This window comes from Canis lupus, chromosome 12 (genome assembly GCF_003254725.2).
Source record: "Canis lupus dingo isolate Sandy chromosome 12, ASM325472v2, whole genome shotgun sequence".
NCBI classification, from domain to species: Eukaryota; Metazoa; Chordata; class Mammalia; order Carnivora; family Canidae; genus Canis; species Canis lupus.
Genome location: NC_064254.1, coordinates 3,760,633 through 3,782,689, shown reverse-complemented (window position 1 = coordinate 3,782,689; position 22,057 = coordinate 3,760,633). Strand labels below are relative to the sequence as shown.

Genomic DNA, 22,057 nt, shown 5'->3' with positions numbered 1-22,057 from the left:
GAGACCTAATGGCAGAAGAGAAAATTAGAAAAGCAACCAAAATGACCAAGATTTTGGGAATTCTATTGCATGAAGATTGACCCAAATTAACTGAAATTCCACATTTTATGTGGCTAGGATTAGGTGAAATGCCATTGATATTATTTGCAATGTATTAAGTGACTAATTGCCAGACAAAAAATAGAAGCAAATAAAACATGTAACCGAGATTCCAACAAAGGCTTGGTTTCAAAACCTGATTTTTTTATGTGCTAAATACAAGCAAATTAAAGAAGGGCAATAAGCAACTCACAGACAAATCCCGCACAGGTTTTACACCACGTTCAAGGAATGGGCATGGTATTATATTTGGTCTGGGCTGCTGGGAATATTCACAGGTTATATTTCATTTTCCCTTGCTCCTGTGTCTTGCTATATATTTTCTCTGGAGAATCTGACGTCCACACTATAAAGTCCTCGTTTAGTGCCAGAAATAAGGATGTTTTACAATTTGCATTATGTGTGTAGAGCACATACACATGTATCTTCCTTGTCTGGCCCTCCTGTTTACCTTAACAGGAAGCATCTGTCTTTGCACCCGTCAAGGGCTGCGGGATGAATACGTTGGTGCCCCGGTGCTCAGGACTCCCAGCGCTCTGGAGGTCCAGGCTCTGTGCACAACGCCCCTCCCTCCAGCCTCCTCTCGCCCGGGGCCGCGCAGTGCCCGATCCTGGGTAAATCCCGTGGACGCTCCACAGCGTTTAACCGCATCCGGCTTTTCCTCCAAACCTTCCCCTTCCCCGCTCCCAGAGAACCGGCAAGGCCAAGGCGGGCGGCCCGACCTTGGGCAAGTCCCCGCTTCCCCCTCCGCGACCCCGAGGCTAGAGAGGCACCTCTCGGCGGCCCCGGGCGACCCCGCGCCCGCACCCCGCCCTCCCCCGACTTCCTCCGCGCGCGCCCCGCCTTCCCCACCCCTCCGCTCCCGGCGTGGCGGCCGCCTCCGTTCGCACGGCCCTTTCATTCCAGACGCTCGTTTACGCCGCGCGGACTGGGAGGGTGCGATTCCCGGACGCCGCCTGCGCTGCGAGCGCGCGGCCGTCCCGCAGGCCCGCGCAGCCTTACGCCGCTGACGCAGCGCGCCCAAGATGGCGGCGCGGTCGTCGTCGGGGGTGGCGGCGGCAGAGGGGGCGGCGGCCGTGGCGGCAGCAGCGACGGCAGCCGTGACGGCGGCGGCGGCGCGGGGCCTGGGCCGGGGGGAATGAGGCAGCCGTGGCGGGCCAGCGGCCGAGCCGTGTAGCGGAGAAGCGGCTCCCCCTCCCTGCTTCCCTCGGCCGAGCCGGGGACGCGCGCGCGCGCCGCCGTCCGGAGCGGGCTCCCCACCCTCGACTCCCGCGACCCGCACCGCACCCCCACCCGGGCCCGGAGGATGATGAAGCTCAAGTCGAACCAGACCCGCACCTATGACGGCGACGGCTACAAGAAGCGGGCCGCGTGCCTGTGTTTCCGCAGCGAGAGCGAGGAGGAGGTGAGGCTCCGGCCGGGCGGGCCGGGGGTCGCCGGAGCCGGCCGAGGTGCGGGGGGCGCGGCCGCGGGCCGGGGGTGTGCCGGGCCCCGGGCAGGACTGCCCCTCCCGGCCCGAAGGAAGTGCCGCCGGAATTCCTTGAGCCGGAGCGGAGGAGGGAGGAAAGAGGACGGACGGTGGGCGGAGGGGCAGCGGGTCCGAGCGTGGCCCCGCGCGGCCTGAGCACGGGTCAGGCCGGGGGAGCGTGGGAGCCGACCGCCTGTCACGGGGCCGGGGGCCGCCGGGAGAAGGCGGTGGGTGCGGGACAGCGTGTGGCCTCGGGGCCGGGCCTCCGGCGTCGGCTCCAGGAAGGGCGGCCCCGCACTTGTCAGCCCGCACATGTGTGCAGAGGCCGCCGTGCACGAGGCGCAGGCCGGCCCTTTGTGCCAGAGAAATAGTCCACTACCGGAGCAGGTTTGGGGGTGGCCGAGGGGTTACGTGTGTCTGTGAGCCCATGGGGGTGGTTGGGGAGATTTAGGGCGTTGTACAGACGCCAGAGCCAGTTGTTTGTTTATTTTACAATGCGCTGGGTAGCCTTTCTGGTGTAGCTGAGAAGAAAGGACGTTCGATAAGAGAATCTTTATGACCTGAAAATACTTCATTTTAATTGGGAAGCCCAAAAGCCATGTTTAAGATCTGTGCCCTGACATTGCCCTATCGGAAACTCTTAAGGATTGAATTTGCTAGCAAAATGGACATGCTTAGAATCAGTTTCTTTTTTGCATGGAGTACCTAAAAGAAAAAAAAAAAAAAAAAAGAAAGAAAGAAAAGAAAATCTCAGCTTGCCAGAGCCGTTTTTGTGGTGATAAAGGGAATTTAGAGAAGGCAAACGTTTTTGTAAATCCACAAAGAGTAGCTGCTTTGGAAATTCATAAGATGCCTGTGGGAAAGCGTTTCTCTCCTGTGCATGGTGGTAAAATGGCAGTTAAACTGGAAACAATGAAGGACAGTGAAATTCAATATGCTATATTCTGGCATTCAGCAGCGGGCTATAGTGGCAGGGCTGCAAGTACAGTGCATCGTGTTGAAATGGGGGGAAAGGAACTTGACCCGTTAGTTATGAAAAGAAGCTGTGATGAAAGAGACAGATGGATTGCCAAGAGTTGCTGTCCAGAGATGTTTAGGAGGAAGTGGGACTTTAAATTATTGCCTGAAAAAAATTAGTCAAGCAGTAATTGTGCTGTTGAGGGACTATGTGTGTGTGTGTTCCCTTTCAGCAAAACAGAAGGAGAGGGAATTTGGAAATGTATACTTCGTGTTTTATCATATATTTTATCATATATTTTAAAAGTCCCCAAAACAGATGCATTGTAATGGGGTACTAAGCAGGGCCATGCTGTGAATGATGCAGTTTTGGAATATATACTTGAGTAAAGTAAAATTTTTGGTGGTGTTTACTGCTCCAGAGGCTTTGTTCTTTTCATTTTCATATCATATTACAGGAAATCAGATGGGATCACAGTCTGTTTTAACTGGAGGGAAAATTAATTAGCATAATAACATGTCTTACTACAGTACTGTGGTTAAGTCTGTGAGCACCCCAATTATAAGTAGAAGGGTGTATAATTTAGTTGTATGAATGATGCAAGACTATTTGTTTAAAAAAATCATACTGAAATTGAGAACATGTGAGTATTTTGGATAAATTGGAAACTTCATAGATCATAAGCAAACTAAGACTTGATTTTCTATTTTTTCTTAGTTTTGTTATTTACTAACATTAACAGACTTAATGTTAAGACATTTGGCTGATTGTGGAGTTTTCTCTCTTGAATTTCTTTTTGATCATTGGTTAATGAGCAGAAGATTCATGCAAATTTTTAAATTTATTTTTATTTATTATTTATTTGTTTCATGCAAATTTTTAAAAAATAATCTGAATTTTATTTTTTTATTTTTTTATTTTTTATGATAGTCACGCACAGACAGAGAGAGAGGCAGAGACATAGGCAGAGGGAGAGGCAGGCTCCATGCACTGGGAGCCCGACATGGGATTCGATCCCGGGTCTCCAGGATCACGCCCTGGGCCAGAGGCAGGTGCCAAACCGCTGCGCCACCCAGGGATCCCTCATGCAAATTTTTAATTACAGATTCGGTGGATGTTACAGCTAAAGCCCAGAAAGGACAAGAAAATTAATGAAATGCACCCATTTTAGACTTGTTCAGTTCAATTAAACAAGTATGTGTTAAGAGCCTACTATGGGTGCAGCATTCTATAATGTGAGATTTAAAGATAAATATCCCTTTCTGCCCAAAAAAGTTGAGTACTTTTTGATGGGATCCCTTAATTGGGAGGGATTTTGGACCACAAAATAATCTCTAGGGTGCCGTTCAGCTCTCAGATTACATAATTATGTTAGAAGGGAAGTAATTTGTTAGTTCCGGGAGAACTTTTATGTTCTCAATAGAAGTGCCAGAAACTGGAAGTATTAACTGCCACACATTGTGGGAATGTGAAATTCAAATTCAATAGGACATTCAACCCAATTTTATTTTTTAATGGGAAGCAATGGCTTTAATCAAGATAGAATAGCTTACAGAATACTGTTAGCATGAATACAATAGTAATGTAAGAATAAAGAGACCCTGGTTAATAAACTTAACTAACCAGTGTCAGGAAACATACATACAATGTAAAGAGAAAGAGATAGAAAATATTGGAATCAAACCTTCGAACATTCTGTTTTTTCAGCCCCAGAAGATTTTATATGCCAGCAGTGACAGTTGAAACACTGATCCAGGTTAGGATGTGTGAACATATTTGGCAAGTTGGCAAGTTTACAGAGCAAGTTTATTGAGATACTGTTACATATAGGGAGTTTAGAGTCTAGAGGGGGCAACAGAAGAACAGGCCCAACAGCATGAACAGAGTGTGTTCCTTTCCGTCAGACCTTGGACTGCTTTTCCTGTGAGTAGACAAGAATCAATAGCAGGAAACTCCCCCCACTTCAAAGTTTTACTAATTGTTATCAACATTTTGATAAATTAAAACCTTTAGGTTTAGGGCATTCATGATAACATATTTATTACTGTACTTTGAACCTACTGATACACAGTAGACAGTCTCTTACCCAATCTCCATTTAAACCAGCTTGGTATACTGAATACCCTTGTTATTCTGTGAGCCACTGGGTCTCATATACACCCCCAACCCAATCAGTCCTGTGCTTACATAGAGTCAGTTGTATTTATTCCTGTATTTGTGTATGTTCATCTTACTTGTTATTGTAATTATGTAGTGTAATTAAATATGATATAAGCATGTGAGATTTGAGTTCAAAAATAATGGTTTTGTGAGTATTCTAAATTCTTTGGAATGACTCAATAATTTCAAGTCATTAAAAGAAATTACTGCTCAATTATATGGATAAGCAAACTGCGAAGGATGGAGAAGAGTCTTAAAAGTCTAAAAGGACTCTGCACATAGATCACTTCATGAATGTTTTCAGGTTTTCGTTTTTCTTTATAGAAACCTGGACCAGAGAGGGCACCTGGGTGGTTCATTCAGTTAAGCGTTTGATTCTTGGTTTTGGCTCAGGTCATCTCAGGGTTGTGGGATCAAACCCCGTGTCTGGCTCAGCAGGGTGTCTGCTGGAGATTTGCCCCCCTCCCCCCATGTTCCCCCTATCCCCTGCATGTGTGCATGAGCACGCTCTTGCTCTCTCTCTCTCAAATACATGAATAAATCTTAAAAAAAACAAACAAACAAACAAAAAACCTAAAAACCTGAACTGGAAAACAGGTCATGCATGATGGGTGTGGTATATGAAAGACAACTCAGCCGTCCAATGATAGATTCAAGACAAGATCTTAGACCTACAAAGATTAGCAAGTAAGTATACATTTGTATTTTTAGTCTGCCTTATCTTCCCAGTTAATGTTTTATCATAAGCAGTATACAAGACTGAAACTGGCTTCTTGAGTAAGATTTTATTCTTCTGGACTGGGTGACAATAACAATCAACTTTGTCATATTGTTTGTCTTTGGTTCTCTGAAAGCACTTCCGGTTGAGATTTTTCCCTTATCCCTCTTTTTTTGAGGCTCTGTGATGACAGGAAGTGAGGGACACTAGAGGTGGGCTTGCTTGTGTTCTTGTACTCTCCCCAGAGTGGAGTGGGGGAGTGGAACAGGCATTTTAGACAGTTGAAATATCTAGCAGTGTGAAATACCCTCCTAGAAAGGCCAGTGACACAGTCTGGACACCAGATGATGTCACAGTGCTTGGGAAAGTTAAAGCTGCGCCTAAGGGTCTATTTTTACTCAAGGTAAAACACGAGTATTGATAGGATCATCTTAGATTTCTCTGTGTATTAAAACTGCTTTTAAAAGGAAAGGATAGATATGCCAGGGTAGCTCAGCTGTTGAGCATCTGCCTTAGGCTCAGGGCGTGATTCTGGGTCTGGGACACTGGGCTCTCTGTGAGGAGCCTGCTTCTCTGTCTTTCTATGTCTCTGCCTCTTTCTCTATGTGTCTCATGAATAAATAAATACATCTTTAAAAAATAAAAAATAATAGAAAGGTCAAAACTGTCCTTAAGGGTCTTAGGTTTGTTGGTTGAGCTTTTCCATCTCTTGGCAAGGGACTGCTGCTTCGCACTTTCTCTGAACTCACGAGGGTGGGTGGGGAGATGACTGACATTGAAGATCCTCAGTGGGCAGGGACTCTGGTGGCCTGAGTGTTTGTTAGTAAGAATGTCCCAGAGGAGCAGGTGGACGTCATGGCAGACCACACCTTCTCCTGGGCTCTAGAGAGGAGAGTAAAGCACAGGCAGCAATCCCAGAGGCAATAACCATGACAAAGAGCTTTCAGTAGATCCCAGGCTGGTTGGAGAGTCTTTTTGTAACATATCTCTGGTCATTGTCCAGTATTACATTGTTCTAAGATCATGATGAGTGCATTGATCCAGTCATCTGATTGGACATTACTGATGCTCATTTCTCTCATTCTTTTCCTGGTGGCTTCTTGTGTGTGTGCTCTCTCGTGCTTACGTAGTAATACTGGTTAGTCAGTTAAACATTTTTCCCATTACCTCCTTTTCTATTTTGCTTCCTGAGATGTGAATTCTGGTCTGAAATCATACTGCAATCTCCATTCTTCTTTTCTATTCTTTGCCTTAACCTTTTTTGCTCCTGAGTGATTCTCATTTCTCAGTAAATATCGGGTTGCATATCTACTTTGTATGAAGCAATCTCTCATTTTCTTGATAGCCTAGTCCAAAAAGGAAGGGCCCTTGTTCAAGAATACATTAGTTTACTCATTTTTTGAGGGCCCTATTGTGGACTAGTCTCTGTGCAAGATCCTGCAGTGTATCTTTACACTGGTAAATAAGTCTATGGTCCCTCATAAAGTCAGCTTTTCTATCTGCTATGTATTTGTGCCCATCCCCTCCTGCCAGCCCAGCAGGGGTGGGTGTCCTATGGGTGTCCTGTCTTTCCTGCTTCATTACCAAATCCTTCTCTACTTTATCATTCCCAGCTGAGCAGGGTAAAGTATTTTCCATCTTAAAAGAAATGCTCCCTTACCCCATGTTCCCTCCAGCTACCATCCCATTTCTTTCTTCCAGTTCCCAGCAAAACTTTTCTGTATTCCTTGTCTCCACTTTCCGACTTCCCATTTCTCTTGAACTCATTCCAGTCAGGCACTCTTTTTTATGATTATGCTGGAATCAGTCTTCAAGATAACAAGTTAACAAAACCAGTGGCCAGTTCTGAATCCTTGCTGCCTCATCATTACTTTCTTCTTGAAATACTTTCTTTACCTTGCTTCTAGGACATCTTTCTAGTTCTTCCCCTTCTTATTGGTTATTCCTTCTTAGTGTATTCCTTCTCATTTTCCCGAATTCTTTTATTGTAGTGCACAAGGACACAATCTTTGAACCGGTTCCACTCCCCATACTTCCTACACATGCTCATACAGTAGGTGATCTCATCCAGTCCCATCTTTAACTACTGTATTTATACTGATAACTTTCAACTGTATTTTTAGCCCTAATTTCTCTCTTGAAATCAAGGCTTGACTATCCTGCAAGCTATTTGGTGTTTCCATTTGGATATCTTCTCGGCATCTCAAACTTAGAATACCCAAACTGAATTCTTGATTCCATCCACCAAAAACCAAACAGCAACAGAAACCTGCTTATCCTAATTAGTTGTGCCTCTTTCAGTAAAGGAAATATCCATGCTCCAGGTTAGAAACCTTGGAGCCATCCTTGACTTCTCCCTTTCTCCTAAACTACATCTAATCTTACAGCAGATCCTGCCTAACCTTCTCTCTTCCACCTCCACTGTGCTATTCTAGCCTAACCCATTATTGCCTCTTGCCTGGACTACAGCTGAATCTTCTTAACTGGTTTTCCTGCTTCTGCTCTCACTCTTCTAGTCTTGTCTACCATAGCTGCTGTAGTGATTCTTCCAACATAGATGTCAGATCATGTCACTTCTCTGCCCCAGTGGTATTCTCAGTGAATCCAGTGTCTTAATCATGACCTATTTATTTATTTATTTATTTATTTATTTATTTATTTATTTATTTATGATAGTCACAGAGAGAGAGAGAGAGAGAGAGAGAGAGGGGCAGAGACATAGGCAGAGGGAGAAGCAGGCTCCATGCACTGGGAGCCTGACGTGGGATTCGATCCCGGGTCTCCAGGATCACGCCCTGGGCCAAAGGCAGGCGCTAAACCGCTGCGCCACCCAGGGATCCCTTAATCATGACCTCTAAGGTTCTGGATGTTTGGGTCCCCTGCCATGTCTCTGACCTCATCTCTTATTACTCTCCCTCTTACTCATCCCTTTCTTGCAACCACATTGGCCACTGTGCTGTTTCTCTGTCATATTATCGGTCCCTTTTCTTTGCTTGGTTTTCACCTCATCAGACAAGTCTTTAATGATCATGTTATAGAAAATAATACCAGTCCATTGTCACTGTATCTCCTAGGCTTTTTTCTTTCTGGGCAGCACATATCATGAAGACATGTTATATTCCCATTTGTTAGTTGTATTGTTTTCTCTCACTAGAATACAAGTTAGTTTATGAGGATAGAGATTTTTGTCTCTTATGCACTCCTGTATCCTTGGTGATGAGAACATAGTATATGCTTAATATTATTTCTTGACTATGTGAATGAATGAATGAACACATTGTCCCTGAAGAAGTTTATAGTCTAGGGATACCTGGATGGCTCATTGGTTGAGCGTCTACCTTGAGCTCAGGGCATGATCTCAGGGTTGTGGGATCTTTACAGCTAGTAGAGGAATTGAAAATACCCCCAATACACTGAATGCTAGTGCCTACCAGTAATGGGTTTCAGGGAAGTCTTCTAGCTCTTATTTCCAGTGTCTTAGTGACAGGGTGTTTGATAATAATGTTGAGTATCAGCCCAGTGGGAGTGTATGTGTATTCGGTTGTAAATCTTTTGAGTCTCAGTGGATCCTTTTTCATAATAGGACACTTAGGATTTCTTTTACATGTTGAACTTGTGAGTCTGTGCCATCTTGCAGGATTTGTGTTGGGTAGTTGATAAAATGTACTGATCCTTAACCGTTAGTGATGCAATACCTGAGGAAAAAGGATTTTCATTTTGCTGATAGCCTTTTACTAGTAGATAAGAAAATACATCAACAAACTACCATCAAGTAGTAGATACTATTTTAATGACTTGTCCATAGTGGTTGTAGCCAACCAACAATGTATATCAAATCTGGATTCCAAAGTTTAGTTAGTAGTAATCAATTTGCAAATGAAGGTTGATAAGGATGGTCATAAAAATGTTTTCTGTTGTCATTATTTTATTCTTTATCTAGGTCAAAGTGAAAGAGACACGATGTCAAGTTTGTGAGTATGGAGTCTTGAAGCATTTGATTTATGGTGGTTAATGTATGAAATGGAACAAAGGATCCATCATAGGCGAAGAAGATAATATATAAATAAAAGAAGAATAAGTAATTGAATTTAGAAAAAAAGTCCCCAAACCTAAAATTTAGTAATAAAACATATGCATCCAAAGTCAACTTGCTAAAAAAAAAAAAAAAAAAGTCAACTTGCTGAGTAACACCTTCCAAATACCCAAGAAAACTTCTTGAATCTAGTTTGAGAATTTCTGTCCTAAAATAACATGGAAGCTCAAGGATGTCAACAGTTTTTCCCAGTCTTCTTGAAATCCTTGCTTCCTAGCTTACTAAGCCTTTGAGTGAGGAAAACCCTTCATTTTTTAAAGGTTTTATTTATTGTGAGAGAGAGCACGTGTGCACATGTACAAACAATGGGAGGGGCAGAGGGAGAGAGAATCTTAAGCAGGCTCCATGTGGGGCTAGACCCCATGACCCTGAGACCATGACCTGAGCCAAAATCAAGAGTTGGATGCTTAACTGATTGAGATACCCAGGTGCTCTGAAAAATGTTCATTCTTATAGTCATTCATTCATTTATTCATTGGTTGTACAAACTTTTTTTTTTTTTTTTTTTGGTTGTACAAACTTTTATCGAGTACCTGCTTCTAGGCCAGATGCTGTTTTTGGAATGCAGTGGTGAACAAGACAGGATGGAAGCTCTTGCTCTTGTGAAGCTTCTGATATCAGATGCAGGGAGATGGTAAATGAGCAAAAATATTAGTGAACTTGATTTTAGGCAGTGGTGATACTGGGCAGGAAACAAATATGTGATGGGACTGAGACTGGGGGTGGGGGTGTTGGCAAATTGGGGTCCAGTAGTCTCTGAAAAGCAAGGCAGAGGGAAGAGACCCCTAATGGCAATGAATTTGGCAAGGAGGAAAAGCAGGAAGCTGGCCAGAGTGGCTGAAGGCCAAGTGGAGGAGAGTGGTGGGAGATGTTGCAGAGGTGGGAGGCTACCATTTCCTGTGGAGGTTTGTTACTCTTCTAGTTTTCCTGGTTCTCCTTTACTCTGCCACCTACAGCAACCCAGCAAACAAACTAGTAATATCCATGAAACCACCTTCTTTCCCTTGTATGTGAGGAATAGAAGTGATGGTGACAGGATGGTAATAGAACAGTAAGAGTTGATTAGAAAAAAACTTGTGCTTAAGAAATGTACAAGTGGAGATAAAAGTATTGTTCTGTAATATTTTATTTTATTTTATTTTATTTTATTTTATTTTATTTTATTTTATTTTATTTTATTTTTTTAATTTTTATTTATTTATGATAGAGAGAGACGGAGAGAGGCAGAGACATAGGCAGAGGGAGAAGCAGGCTCCATGCACCGGGAGCCCGACGTGGGATTCGATCCCGGGTCTCCAGGATCGCGCCCTGGGCCAAAGGCAGGCGCTAAACCACTGCGCCACCCAGGGATCCCTTGTTCTGTAATATTTTAAAGAAATAAATCTGAAAGGACCCAAAGACAAATCCCTAAAGTTTCTTTACACTTTATTAGGGTAGTTAGTCAGAAAGGCTACTTTGAATAGGTAGTATATGCACACAGTACAAAATTCAAATGGTACAAAGGATATGGAACAAAAGATTCAGGTAGTTGTTAGCTTATAAAAGATATACTGCAGGGCATTACAAGTGAAAGAATGGGGGGTATTTTTGTTTAATAGAGGTTTTTGCCAGTTTTTCCTAGAAATATATATTTTTTTAATGGCAAATTTTTAACTAACATCTTTATTAGAAATATGTTTTTTTTTTAAAAAGATTTTATTTATTTATTCATGAGAGAGAGAGAGAAAGAGAGGCAAGCAGAAACATACGCAGAGGGAGAAGCAGGCTCCCCACAAGGAGCTTGATGCAGGACTTGATCCCGGATCCCGCCCTGAGCTGAAGGCAGATGCTCAACTGCTGAGACATCCAGGCATCCCTAGAAATGTGTTTGAACCCAGGCCATTTAAGCAGTATAGTTTTTGAGCACTTACCTAATTTTATTGAAGTTTGGTTACCTTAAGTGCTGGGGATCCTTCTGGAATGCGGAACTGCTAGGAATGGAGTGGTCTGCATGTGTGCATTAGAATCAGTGTTGGCAGTGGGCTGTGTGTATCAGGAAAGTGCTATGATGTGGAAGCTGCTTGTCTAACTGGCCTTCAAGCCCCTGAAAAGCAGCTTAGCAGTTGTCTGGGTCAAACTGGGCTTGCTGATTTCTAAACTCTCGCTGTTTACACTACGCAGAGTCGACCTTTCAAGCCAAAGTACCTTCCTGGTAGTAGTAGGAAACAGTTCACTTTTAGCCATATGCTTTTGTCCCAGCTGTGGAATGAGAAGGAGGTAGAATTCTGAGTGGAATGGTGACTTTTCAGCTCTTCCTGAGAGACTTGAGGTAATAGAAGGCATGTATTGGTCTCTGCCCTTGGTTCCTGGCACAGAGCTCCTAATATTCTCACTATGTCGGAAGTGATAAGAACACGAGAGCATCTCTTGTTCTAATATTGGTCTTTGACCTCTATTCCTGACACAGGGCTCCTGATGTAATTTCCTGGATGATAGGAGTGTCTTTTGTTCCAGTGAGGCAACTCTGGGTGGGTTCCTGGATGGCTCCGGGATGAAGGCCAGTCACTAGAAAGACCAAGCCATGATTAGCAGCTTGGAATTTTGAGCCCTGCCCCTCATTGCCTTGAGAAGGGAGAAGGGCTGAAAATGGAGTTAATGACCCATCATGCCTACATGATGAATCCTCCATAAAAATCCCAATAGTACAGGGTTTGGAGAATTTCCAAGTTGGTGAACACATTCACACTGGGAGGATGACACACTTCACCTCCATGGAGCCAGAAGTTCCTTGCCCTATGTAGCTCTTGATCTGGCTGTTCATCTGTATCCTTTATCATATTATTTAATAAATTGGCAAACATGAATTGTTTCTTTCAGTTTTGTAAGCCACTGGCAAATTCATTGAGCCCACAGAGGGGGCTGTTGGAACCTCTCATTTGTAGCCAATTGGTCAGAAGCATTGGTAGTAATGGGGGCTTGGGACTGGCATTGGGAAGGGTGGTGGTGGACTTGTGGGACTGAGCTCTTAACCTGTGTGATCTGACTCTGTCTCTGAGTAGAGAGATGATGGCATCCAGAGATAGCGTCAGGATGGAGTAAAATTGTAGGACACCCAGCTGGTTTTGCAGAGACCTGTTTGGTGTAGGGGGAACCCCACACATTCCATGACCAGAAGTATCAAAAGTGATGTATGCTTTGTGAGTAGTGATGGAGGCTCTCAAGAAGGAAGAAAACGAAGATTTTTCCTTCTCCCAGCCTGTGCCTTAACCTTTTCTATCCCCTTGCATCAGTCCCCCAAAATGCCATCCCAGAGCTGGGTATGGGAAACTTGATTGAAGAAGATCATCACAGTGCAACCTCCTTATTTATGAAATAGAAAAGAATTACTAGAATGATACAACCATATTCCAATGTGAGCACGAAAAGTATTTGCAAAGCAAACATGAGTGGGTTGTTTTTTTCTGCTTCTCGACATTTTATCATGCATGTTGTGTGTGCTGCTGCCTGCTGCTTTCTTAGTGCAGTTAACCAGAAGTGGGCTGTGTGCAAATCTGGTTACATATCTGAGGCAGGTAAGATCATATCTTTTGTGTGCTTTATCCAAATATACTTTTAAAAATTCCTAGGCAGTTTAGGACAGTTTTTAATTCTTTTTCAAAACGGGAAATTAATAACTTGAGTAGCATAAAACATTATCTTACGTCTGTGTGTTTTGTGAGCATTTCCAAAAGGAGATAAAGCAGGTGAATTTCAGCTCCACGTAAAGAAAATTATTATAAGGGACGCCTGGGTGGCTCAGTGGTTGAGCATCTGCCTTCAGCTCAGGTCGTGATCCTGGAGTGCGGAGATCGAGTGCCCCATCGAGCTCCCCACGGGAAGCCTCCTTCTCTCTCCACCTATGTCTCTCTCTCTCCCTCTCTCTCTCTGTCTCTTATGAAAAAAGAAAATCTTTTTTTTTTAAAAAAGAAAATTATTGCAAAATAACAAAAACTTAAATCTAAAGCAAGCGGAAACAAATCTGTACAGAAGACAAGACTATTATATACATTAAAAAGAAATGGTCCCTTAAATAGACTTTCTTTGTGTACACTTAGTTCTCTTTGTTCATAGAACAGTAAAGTCCTTTTTTTAAAATTTTATTTTTAAAAGATTTTATTTATTTATTCATGAGAGACATATAGGCAGAGACACAGGCAGAGGGAGATGCAGACTCCCCACAAGGAGCTTGATGTGGGACTTGATCCTAGGACTCTGGGACCATGCCCTGAGCTGAAGGCAGAGGCTCAATCACTGAGCTACTCAGGCACCCCACAGTAAAATCCTTTTAAAGAACTGCCTGAAGGGGCACCTGGCTGGCTCAGCAGTAGAACATTCTACTCCTGATCTTGGGGTCGTGAGCTTAAGCCCCCCATTAGGTGTAGAGATAACTTTAAAAAAAAAAGAAAGAGTAATGAAAGGATAATGATTTTTCTTCGAATATTCAGGAATTCTAGTGAACTTCTTGAGGCAAAATACCTGCTTTTATAAAACACTTTGTAAATGTGAGTAGCTTGAATTAATGTTTTGAATAATTGGAATTTTAATTACTTAATGTTTCATTTTCTTCCTCTTGGAATAACTTGGTTGTTAGACTTAAAACAATTTAGTAAATTAGCGCTTACTAAATGTGCTGAGCCCTGACTCAGGGCTTTTGCACCTCTCACTGCAGTGCTGATTTTTTTCCCGGGAGGTTTTGCAGTTTAGGTAGACTGCTTTTAATAATAATGAGATGAAACTTTTAGATTTTATTGGTAGAATGAGTCAGAAAAAATAATCCAGAGAGTTTCTGGATTAATTATTAATTATACTTCTATGGTGTTTTCAAAGGTTCAACAACTATTTAATAAGGACATAGCTTGGGGTCATCCTTCTGCCAGATACTAGAGTGATTTTTTTTTTCAAAAAGGAATTTTTTTAAAAAATTACAGAAGTAGTGTGTCTCTAAAGAATACTCCGAACTGAGGAGGTTAAGATGTATGGAATAGGATGTGAGCTCCTGAGGAGCTGTGAGCTGTTGGCAGGATACAGTGTAGAATGTAAAATGCAAGCTAATTAAAGAGGCGATGGAGAGGAGTGTTTATGAGTATTTGGAGGAGTCTGTGAAAATGAACTGGAGTGTCGGAATCGTTTTAGGGAGTTTGTAGGGCCACACCTAGATGTCTTGGTTAGATTTGGGTAGCTGACAAAACTGTATTCTAGATGGAGGACTTTGGGCCAGGTGGGTGACCTCATGGAAAGTCAGAGGCCTTTGGAACCCTGTTTGCCTTGAAGTTTTGTGTGAGGACCACATACTGATGGCTCATGGCTGTGTGTGGGATGAAAGATGATAAAAAGCAATTTAAAAAAAATTAGTTGCCAACATTTTAATTTGAAAATTTTTGAATAAGGAATCTGGTCTTTAGTTTTTTTCTTGAAAAACCAGAGGATCTGGCCTCATTACACCAGCTTCCCTATGTGAGGACTGCAGCCAGAGCTGATTGGTGGCCACCCTTATGGACTGACTGCCCACCCCTCTTCAGTGGGCCACAGTCCTTACCATTCCCTGTGGTCCCCTAGATAGAGAGGCCCAGTGACCGCTAACATTTATTGGGGTGGCTGAGGTGTTACCGCCTTCTCAAGGTAGAGTTAAGAGTAAGGTCAAAGATTTCTTGTACCCATGTAAATTTCAAGAAAAATGGGGAGAGTGCATATTTCTTTGTGGAGATGGAAATATTCCTACCTCTTTAGACTAGTCAGTGTCAGAGATTCCGACTGATTTCACACTCCTGTGCACCCTGCCCAGGTCCCATAAAATGGCGTTTGAGTCTCCATGTCTGTAGTGTTGAAGAGCTTAGGCCCTAGAGTCAGACATACCTGAATTGGATCCCTGGCTGTCACACTCACTTGTCTGGTGATCTTGAGCAAATTACTTTACATCTCTTTGCCTCATTTTCTCACTTTTAACAATAATAGTACCTCTCTATTTTATTGTTGTTGGAGGACAAGTGAAATCACTTAATATATAGAACATTTAGTCCAGTGCCTGGCACAAGTTAACATTCGGTGTCAGCTATGTAAATATAAAGCTAAGGAAAAGGCAATTTCTAACTTTATAGCAACCTGGGCTTATAGCGAATTGTGGTAGGAAGAAAGTTATGGGAATTTGTTTGTTAATTAAATCAGTTTGTATCTCTTGAGCTGTGGGTTCTGTGCTGCATTACAGTGAATGAGGTGAACACAGCCCCTGCTTTCACGTTGCTTACGATCTGTGGTGGAGATACATAACTAAGCCAGCAGTTGCAGTACAGTGTGATATTTGAACTAGAAGGCCTTAGAGGACTTCAGTCATTCTCTGTTTTCATCTTTTATGACAATTATAGTGTTAGGAGGGGTGCCAGACAGGGCAGAGTACTTGGTGATGGTGGGCCCTGTTTGTAAGAGCTTGGCACTGTTAAGTGGTCCACCATCTTTCCTTCCCCTTTCCTCAGATCATCATTTATGGAGCATCTACCATGATTTGGGCAAATGTCCAAGCCTGACAGAGAAAACAGAAAGAGAAGCCTTTCTCTGGATAAAGAAAGCTCTTATCCTCAGCTTGCCTCCCCCTCACACTGTCCCAGATCTGTACTTGGAGAAAGAGAAATTAAGAGGGTCCAACCCACCCAGTGTCTGGGAGAGGAATAAAGACACTTCTCATCCTCAAAGACTTGAAAACAAGAGGCTCAAGAGAGAACCCTACCAGTTTGAAACCTTGGAGCTGCCACTGGAACCAGGAAAATCCTTCAGAATTGAACTTACTTTTTATTTCATGATATTAATACTTTGTACCATTAAAAAGTCGTACTTTATAGCATGTCTAAGAATTTTTTTTTTTTTTTTAGATTTTATTTGTTCATGAGAGACACAGAGAGGCCGAGACACACGCAGAGGGAGAAGCAGGCTCCATGCAGGGAGCCAGATGTGGGACTCGATCTGGGGACTCCAGGATCATGACCTGAGCCAAAGGCAGACGCTCAACCGCTGAGCCACCCAGGCATCCCTAAGAAAATATTTTAAATGCATAAAATAAAAGTGATTTATTTTAACACCTTGAATTTTACTTAAAATAATCCCTGTAGCTTGATTTTATAATAAAACTTAAAAATTCTTTAAACTAGAAATATAGTGCTGTGGGAGAAAGAAGTGGGGAGATGAATTCTTTGGCTTAGTAAGGTGCATGTCTGGGAAGGACTTGGCATAGGACCTGGTCAAGGGACCTGGGGGAGGATCTGCTGTGGTCAGATGGGATAGAAGAGGCCAAGGGCAGCTGAGGCAGTGGCATACACATTAGAGTCTCTGGAGAACAGTTTGTGGGCTATGGTGTAGGGATGTAGAGTCTACCAAATGATTGATTTTTCTGGCAGAAAATCAGGGCATAGAATGTTTGTGGAGTCATTCTGTGAGTGACTTTGCAAGTGGGTGCATATCTGTGCGAGGGATAACTGCTTTTTATTTCTAGGGTCTCTGGTCAGCACCTCTTTCCTCAGAGCATTCTTCTTTTATTTTTGGAGAAATCCTCCTTTGGAGAGGAGGAAGGGCCCACCCTAGCATCCCAAGAACTGAATGGGCCAATGTGCTAGCTTCCTTCTCTGGTGTGCCAGTGTGGATGCAGGACTCAGGCTCCATTAGTTGGTGGCTCGGTGCTTTGAGTCTGGGTCCTGAGGACGCCAAAGGGAGAGCAGGGGAAAGACAGCGGCTGTATGCTAACCAGATGTTTGTGTTTTAGTTTCAGGCTGTGGCTTTTGTTTCCAGCCCTGGCATGCCATGATGTGGGCCCATCTTCCAACCCTGGCCTTCCTGTCCCTGCCACTCCAATTCTCTGAGCCTTTGATGTTTCTTTCAGTACATCCCCTTTGGCTACACATGGCCAGTCTTGGTTTCTGTTGCTTGTAGTCCAAGAACCCTGTCTACTGCACCCCCTGGGTAGTTTTTAAGGTAACCTCCTCACTAATGCATTGTGCTAGAAGAAATGTATATGTGTGGAGTCCCGAATTTTTTTTTTTTAAGATTTTATTTATTTATTCATGAGAGACACACAGAGAGAGAGAGAGAGAGAGAGAGAGAGGCAGAGGCATAGGCATAGGCATAGGCAGAGGGAGAAGCAAGCTCCATGCAGGGAGCCCGATGTGGGACTCCATCTTGGGACTCCAGGATCATGCCCTGAGCCAATGTCAGGCGCCAAACTGCTGAGCCACCCAGGGATCCCCGTTTTTAAAAAATTTTTAAGTAATCTCTGCGCCCAACATGGGGCTTAAACTCCTGACCCCTAGATCAAGAGTTGCATGCTACACCGACTGAGCCAGCCATTATCCCCAAAAATGTTTTTTAATGATGCAAGTTTATGAAAACCGCAGGATGCTTCTTGAAATACACATTATAGTCTCCTATAAGAGTTTATTGAGTCCTTACCTATATAAAGTACTATTCTAGATGCAGTGGTGATTTTTAAAATGGGATGTGTTCCCTGGTCTCCAGGAAGAATGCTTTTCTAAATTGGTTAATTTCCTTTAGCCATTTCAGTGCAGTTGAACAAGCAACTCTTATGTGTCTTATGTGGGGGCAGATTGAAAAATGGAAGAAATAGGACTTGAAGTACATGGAGCAGTTAGAGAAAGTGTAGAGAGACTGTACTTTGGAGGGACTTCGTGTTGGAGACAAAACACTGAAGTAGTCAATCTTGGGTTTTAGGAAAGGATAGGATTTAGATAGGTGGGAAGGAGGGGAATGGGTATGTGTAGAAGGGGATCCAGCATGGATTTGGGTTGATTAGGATAGGTTTTTAGGAAAGAAGTACATTTTCATCTGAGATTAAAGTGTGGATAAAAGAAAAAAACCTAGAGCTTGAGTTATATTGATGTGAATTTGAGAAAACTTCTAGGTGGCACCATCTTTCTGAGAAGTAAAATGTATATACTGAAAGTGGTCTGGTCATAGGAGTTTCAGAGGCAAGAAAAAGTCTGGCAGACTGGTGGGGTTGGGATCAAAAGGATAGTTTTATAATGTTGGAGGTCGAATGGTGTGTATCCTCACAGGCAGTTGTGGGCCTGCTTGTGTGTAGAGCACTACAGAGGATAAACTATAAGCAGGAAAGTGTTTTATTTTTTTTAATATTTTAATTTATATTTTATTAGCAAGATAAACTCAAAGCAATTCATAAATCAACGTTTCTTTTTTTTTAAGATTATTTATTTATTTATTTATTTATTTATTTATTTATTTATTTATTCATGAGATACACAGAGAGAGACAGAGAGACAGAGAGACAGAGACACAGGCAGAGGGAGAAGCAGACTCCAGGGAGCCCGACGTGGGACTCGATCCCAGGTCTCCAGGATCAGGCCCTGGGCTGAAGGCGGCGCTAAACCGCTGAGCCACCCAGGCTGCCAGGAAAGTGTTTTAGAATTCTGGAAACTTAAATTCCATCTTCAAGAGAGAGGATAGAATTTATAGTGCTTACATTTTCTGTATTTCCCTATTGCTTTGCATGTAGGAGCTGGAGAGGAAATGAAACAGGAATGTTTCAAGGTTGGGGACTGATTCAGGAGCTATAATGCTTATATAATAATAAGGTCAGGGGAGTAGGAAATTGACCAAGAGTCCGTTTTTTCAGCTGTAAAGTGGGAATATATGGTACCTAATTTATGAAATTCTGTGGAACTTGTATGAGGGAAGATAGCCCTTCCCAGGTACATATTGAGTACTCAAGAATCGTTAGCCATTGTTACTAAGACAGGAACCACTGAAGGAATCCCAGTGGTCAACAGATAATTATGATGTAGTGAGAAAAGTGTTATAAAAGAACCTGGTACAGGGATCCCTGGGTGGCGCAGCGGTTTGGCGCCTGCCTTTGGCCCAGGGCGCGATCCTGGAGACCTGGGATCGAATCCCACGTCGGGCTCCCGGTGCATGGAGCCTGCTTCTCCCTCTGCCTGTGTCTCTGCCTCTCTCTCTCTCTCTGTGTGTGACTATCATAAATAAATAAAAATTAAAAAAAAAAAAAGAACCTGGTACAGAATGCTTAATGAACGAGGTGACTAATGCTGAATCGGAAAGTTGGAAATAGTGGGAAAGGAGTAAATCTGGGTGTTGATGGGTGAGTAGAAGTTTACTGCATTAATACAGATTGTGCAAACCTTAAAAAAAAATCAAATCCTGCTCATAAGGGCCTAATACAGCTGCACAAAGATAGACTTCAGTATGGCATGTGATCCAAAAACCTAGGAAGTGGGAAAGAAGGAATTTAATGGAATAAACTTTAAAAAGTATTTAAATGCAGTAAATGGACCTGTGTGAGTGTACTTTGAAAGGGCGTTATGGAGAGAGGTAAGACCTAAGGTTATAGAATCTTGAAATTTGTAAACCTGGAAGTAACCTTAGGCAGAACCTATCCAACCTTAGGCAGAACCTACCCAACCACTTCAGTGAGATAAGGGAACTGAAACCGAAAGGGCATCCAAATCTGACTACTGTGCTATTTCTGGTGAAATGCGTACAAAGGTAGAAAAGAACACAGGTTTTTTTTTGTTGTTGTTGTTGTTGTTTTTTGTTTTTTTTTCCCCTGACAGATCTACAAGAAGGAGTTAAATAAGTGGAAAGGAAGAAATTTGAATAAAAATACATTTCTAAAGCTGACTCCCAGCACCAGCATTCAAAACAAAATAAAACAAAGGTGGATTGAGAGGCTGTGATACAATTATAGAAACATAATCTATACTGACTTTAGCAGCATCCATTGCTTATTGTCACCGTTGGCTGCAGCTGATCACGCATCACAGAGCCAGCACATATGTGTTGTGGGAAGAAAACTGAATTTATCAGAAACATGGATATTTTTGGCAAATTTTGAATGCCAGAGACATTTTTTTGAAGGCAGTTTTATTAGTCTTCTTTCCATTATAAAGAAAGTTCATGCTCACAGTAGTGAATTTGGAAAACATTCCCTCTTTTGCTCCCAGTAGGTTGTAAGTTATCAGAGTTCTAATGTGTCTGTCCTGCTCATAGTTCATCTTCCCTGGTGCCTAGATGGTGCTTTATACATAGCAGGTTCATGGTTGTTGGGAGGTTAAATACCTTCAAATAATTTCTAAAACATAGGGAGGAAATTCTTTAATCGTTATGGTTTTTGGTTCTTAACAAAAATGGTAAAAAAAAAAAAAGTGATTGACAAGTATAGTTTTATAAACTGTTTTTTCAAAGATTTCATTCATTCATTCATTCATTCATTCATTCATTCATTCGAGACAGAGAGAAGGCAGACATAGGCAGAGGGAGAAGCAGGCCCCTCACAAGGAGTCTGATGTGGGACTCGATCCCAGAACTCCAGAATCACTCCCTGAGCCAAAGGCAGATGCTCAACCACTGAGCCACCCAGGCGTCCTGTTTTTCACATTATTATAAACAAATTTTTTTCCTAATCTGAACTTAGCGTAAACATTTTAATGACTATGTGCCCGTTGAATGGATGAAAGCATTTACTTAATGTTCTCTGTTGTAAATGATATTGTTAAATCACAGAAGAAGGTAATATTGGCAAACACAGTAATTACTGTTTTATCTTTCTCTGGTTTCAAAAAGTACACATTTTAAAAAATATGACTGCCAACCATCTTAAAGAATTACTGCCCTCAAAAAAAAAAAAAAAAAAAAAGAATTACTGCCCTCCATTTGCTACCCTCTTCCCCCAGTGCTCATTAATCAAGTATTTAGTGAAAAGAGTGGTGGTATTTTACCTTTTTACAAATCTCCTAAATTTACAAATCTCCAAATACCCTTAGATAATTGATAGCTTAGTTTTCATATATGCTATTCAGTACAGATTCTGTGTCTTTTGATACGTTGTTTTGAGGTAGCTGAAGAAAATTGAGTCCCATAGAGAATATGTAGTGAAGTATTTCGTAGATGTTCCTTAATTTGGGTCTCATGGTTTCTCATGATTAGATTGAGGCCATGCATTTTTGGCGGTAATATCACAGAAGTGCTATGTCCTTGTCAATGCATCATAGCATCATACCAAAAGGTACCTGATATCAGTCTATCTTATTACTGGCGATGTTAACCTTGATTGGTTAAGGTGATGTCTGTCTTGTTTCTCTGCTGTAACATAATTACAAATCTTTTTTTCTGATATTGAGAACTTTTAAAATTTACTTTCTTAGCAACTTTAAAATAACTGTATACAATAAAATACTGTTAACTGTAGTCACCATACTGTACATTACATCCCCAGAACTTATTTATATTATAATATAATTATAATATATTATAATTATAAAGTTTGTAGCTTTTGACCTTGTTCACCTTCCCACAACCACCTCTGCCAACAACTACCAATCTGTTCTCTGTTTTTCTTTTTTTAGGTTCCACATGTGAGATCATACAGTATTTGTTTTTGACTTATTTCACTAAGCACCATGCCTTTAAGGTCTGACCACGTTGCAAGCGGCAGGCTTTCCCTTTTCTTTGGCTGAATAATATTCCTCTTTGTGTGTGTGTGTCATGTTTTCTTTAATCATTCATCCATCTGGT

At 42.2% G+C, this 22,057-nt stretch overlaps 1 protein-coding gene across 2 annotated transcripts in view; it reads left to right on the top strand.

Annotated features, from left to right (window-relative positions):
• The first annotated feature begins 1,109 nt into the window (after positions 1–1,109).
• The window catches only part of NUDT3 (nudix hydrolase 3), a 127,574-nt gene continuing 106,626 nt past the window's right edge, over positions 1,110–22,057 (top strand). Inside the window, exon 1 of one of the 2 annotated variants that reach the window (XM_025418477.3) lies at positions 1,110–1,504. In XM_025418477.3, the coding sequence (XP_025274262.1) occupies positions 1,406–1,504 (99 nt within the window). In that variant the 5' untranslated portion in view covers positions 1,110–1,405. Of the gene's footprint in view, positions 1,505–1,864; positions 1,955–22,057 lie in introns of those variants that run through there. The other variant, XM_049092032.1, reaches the window with a different exon arrangement.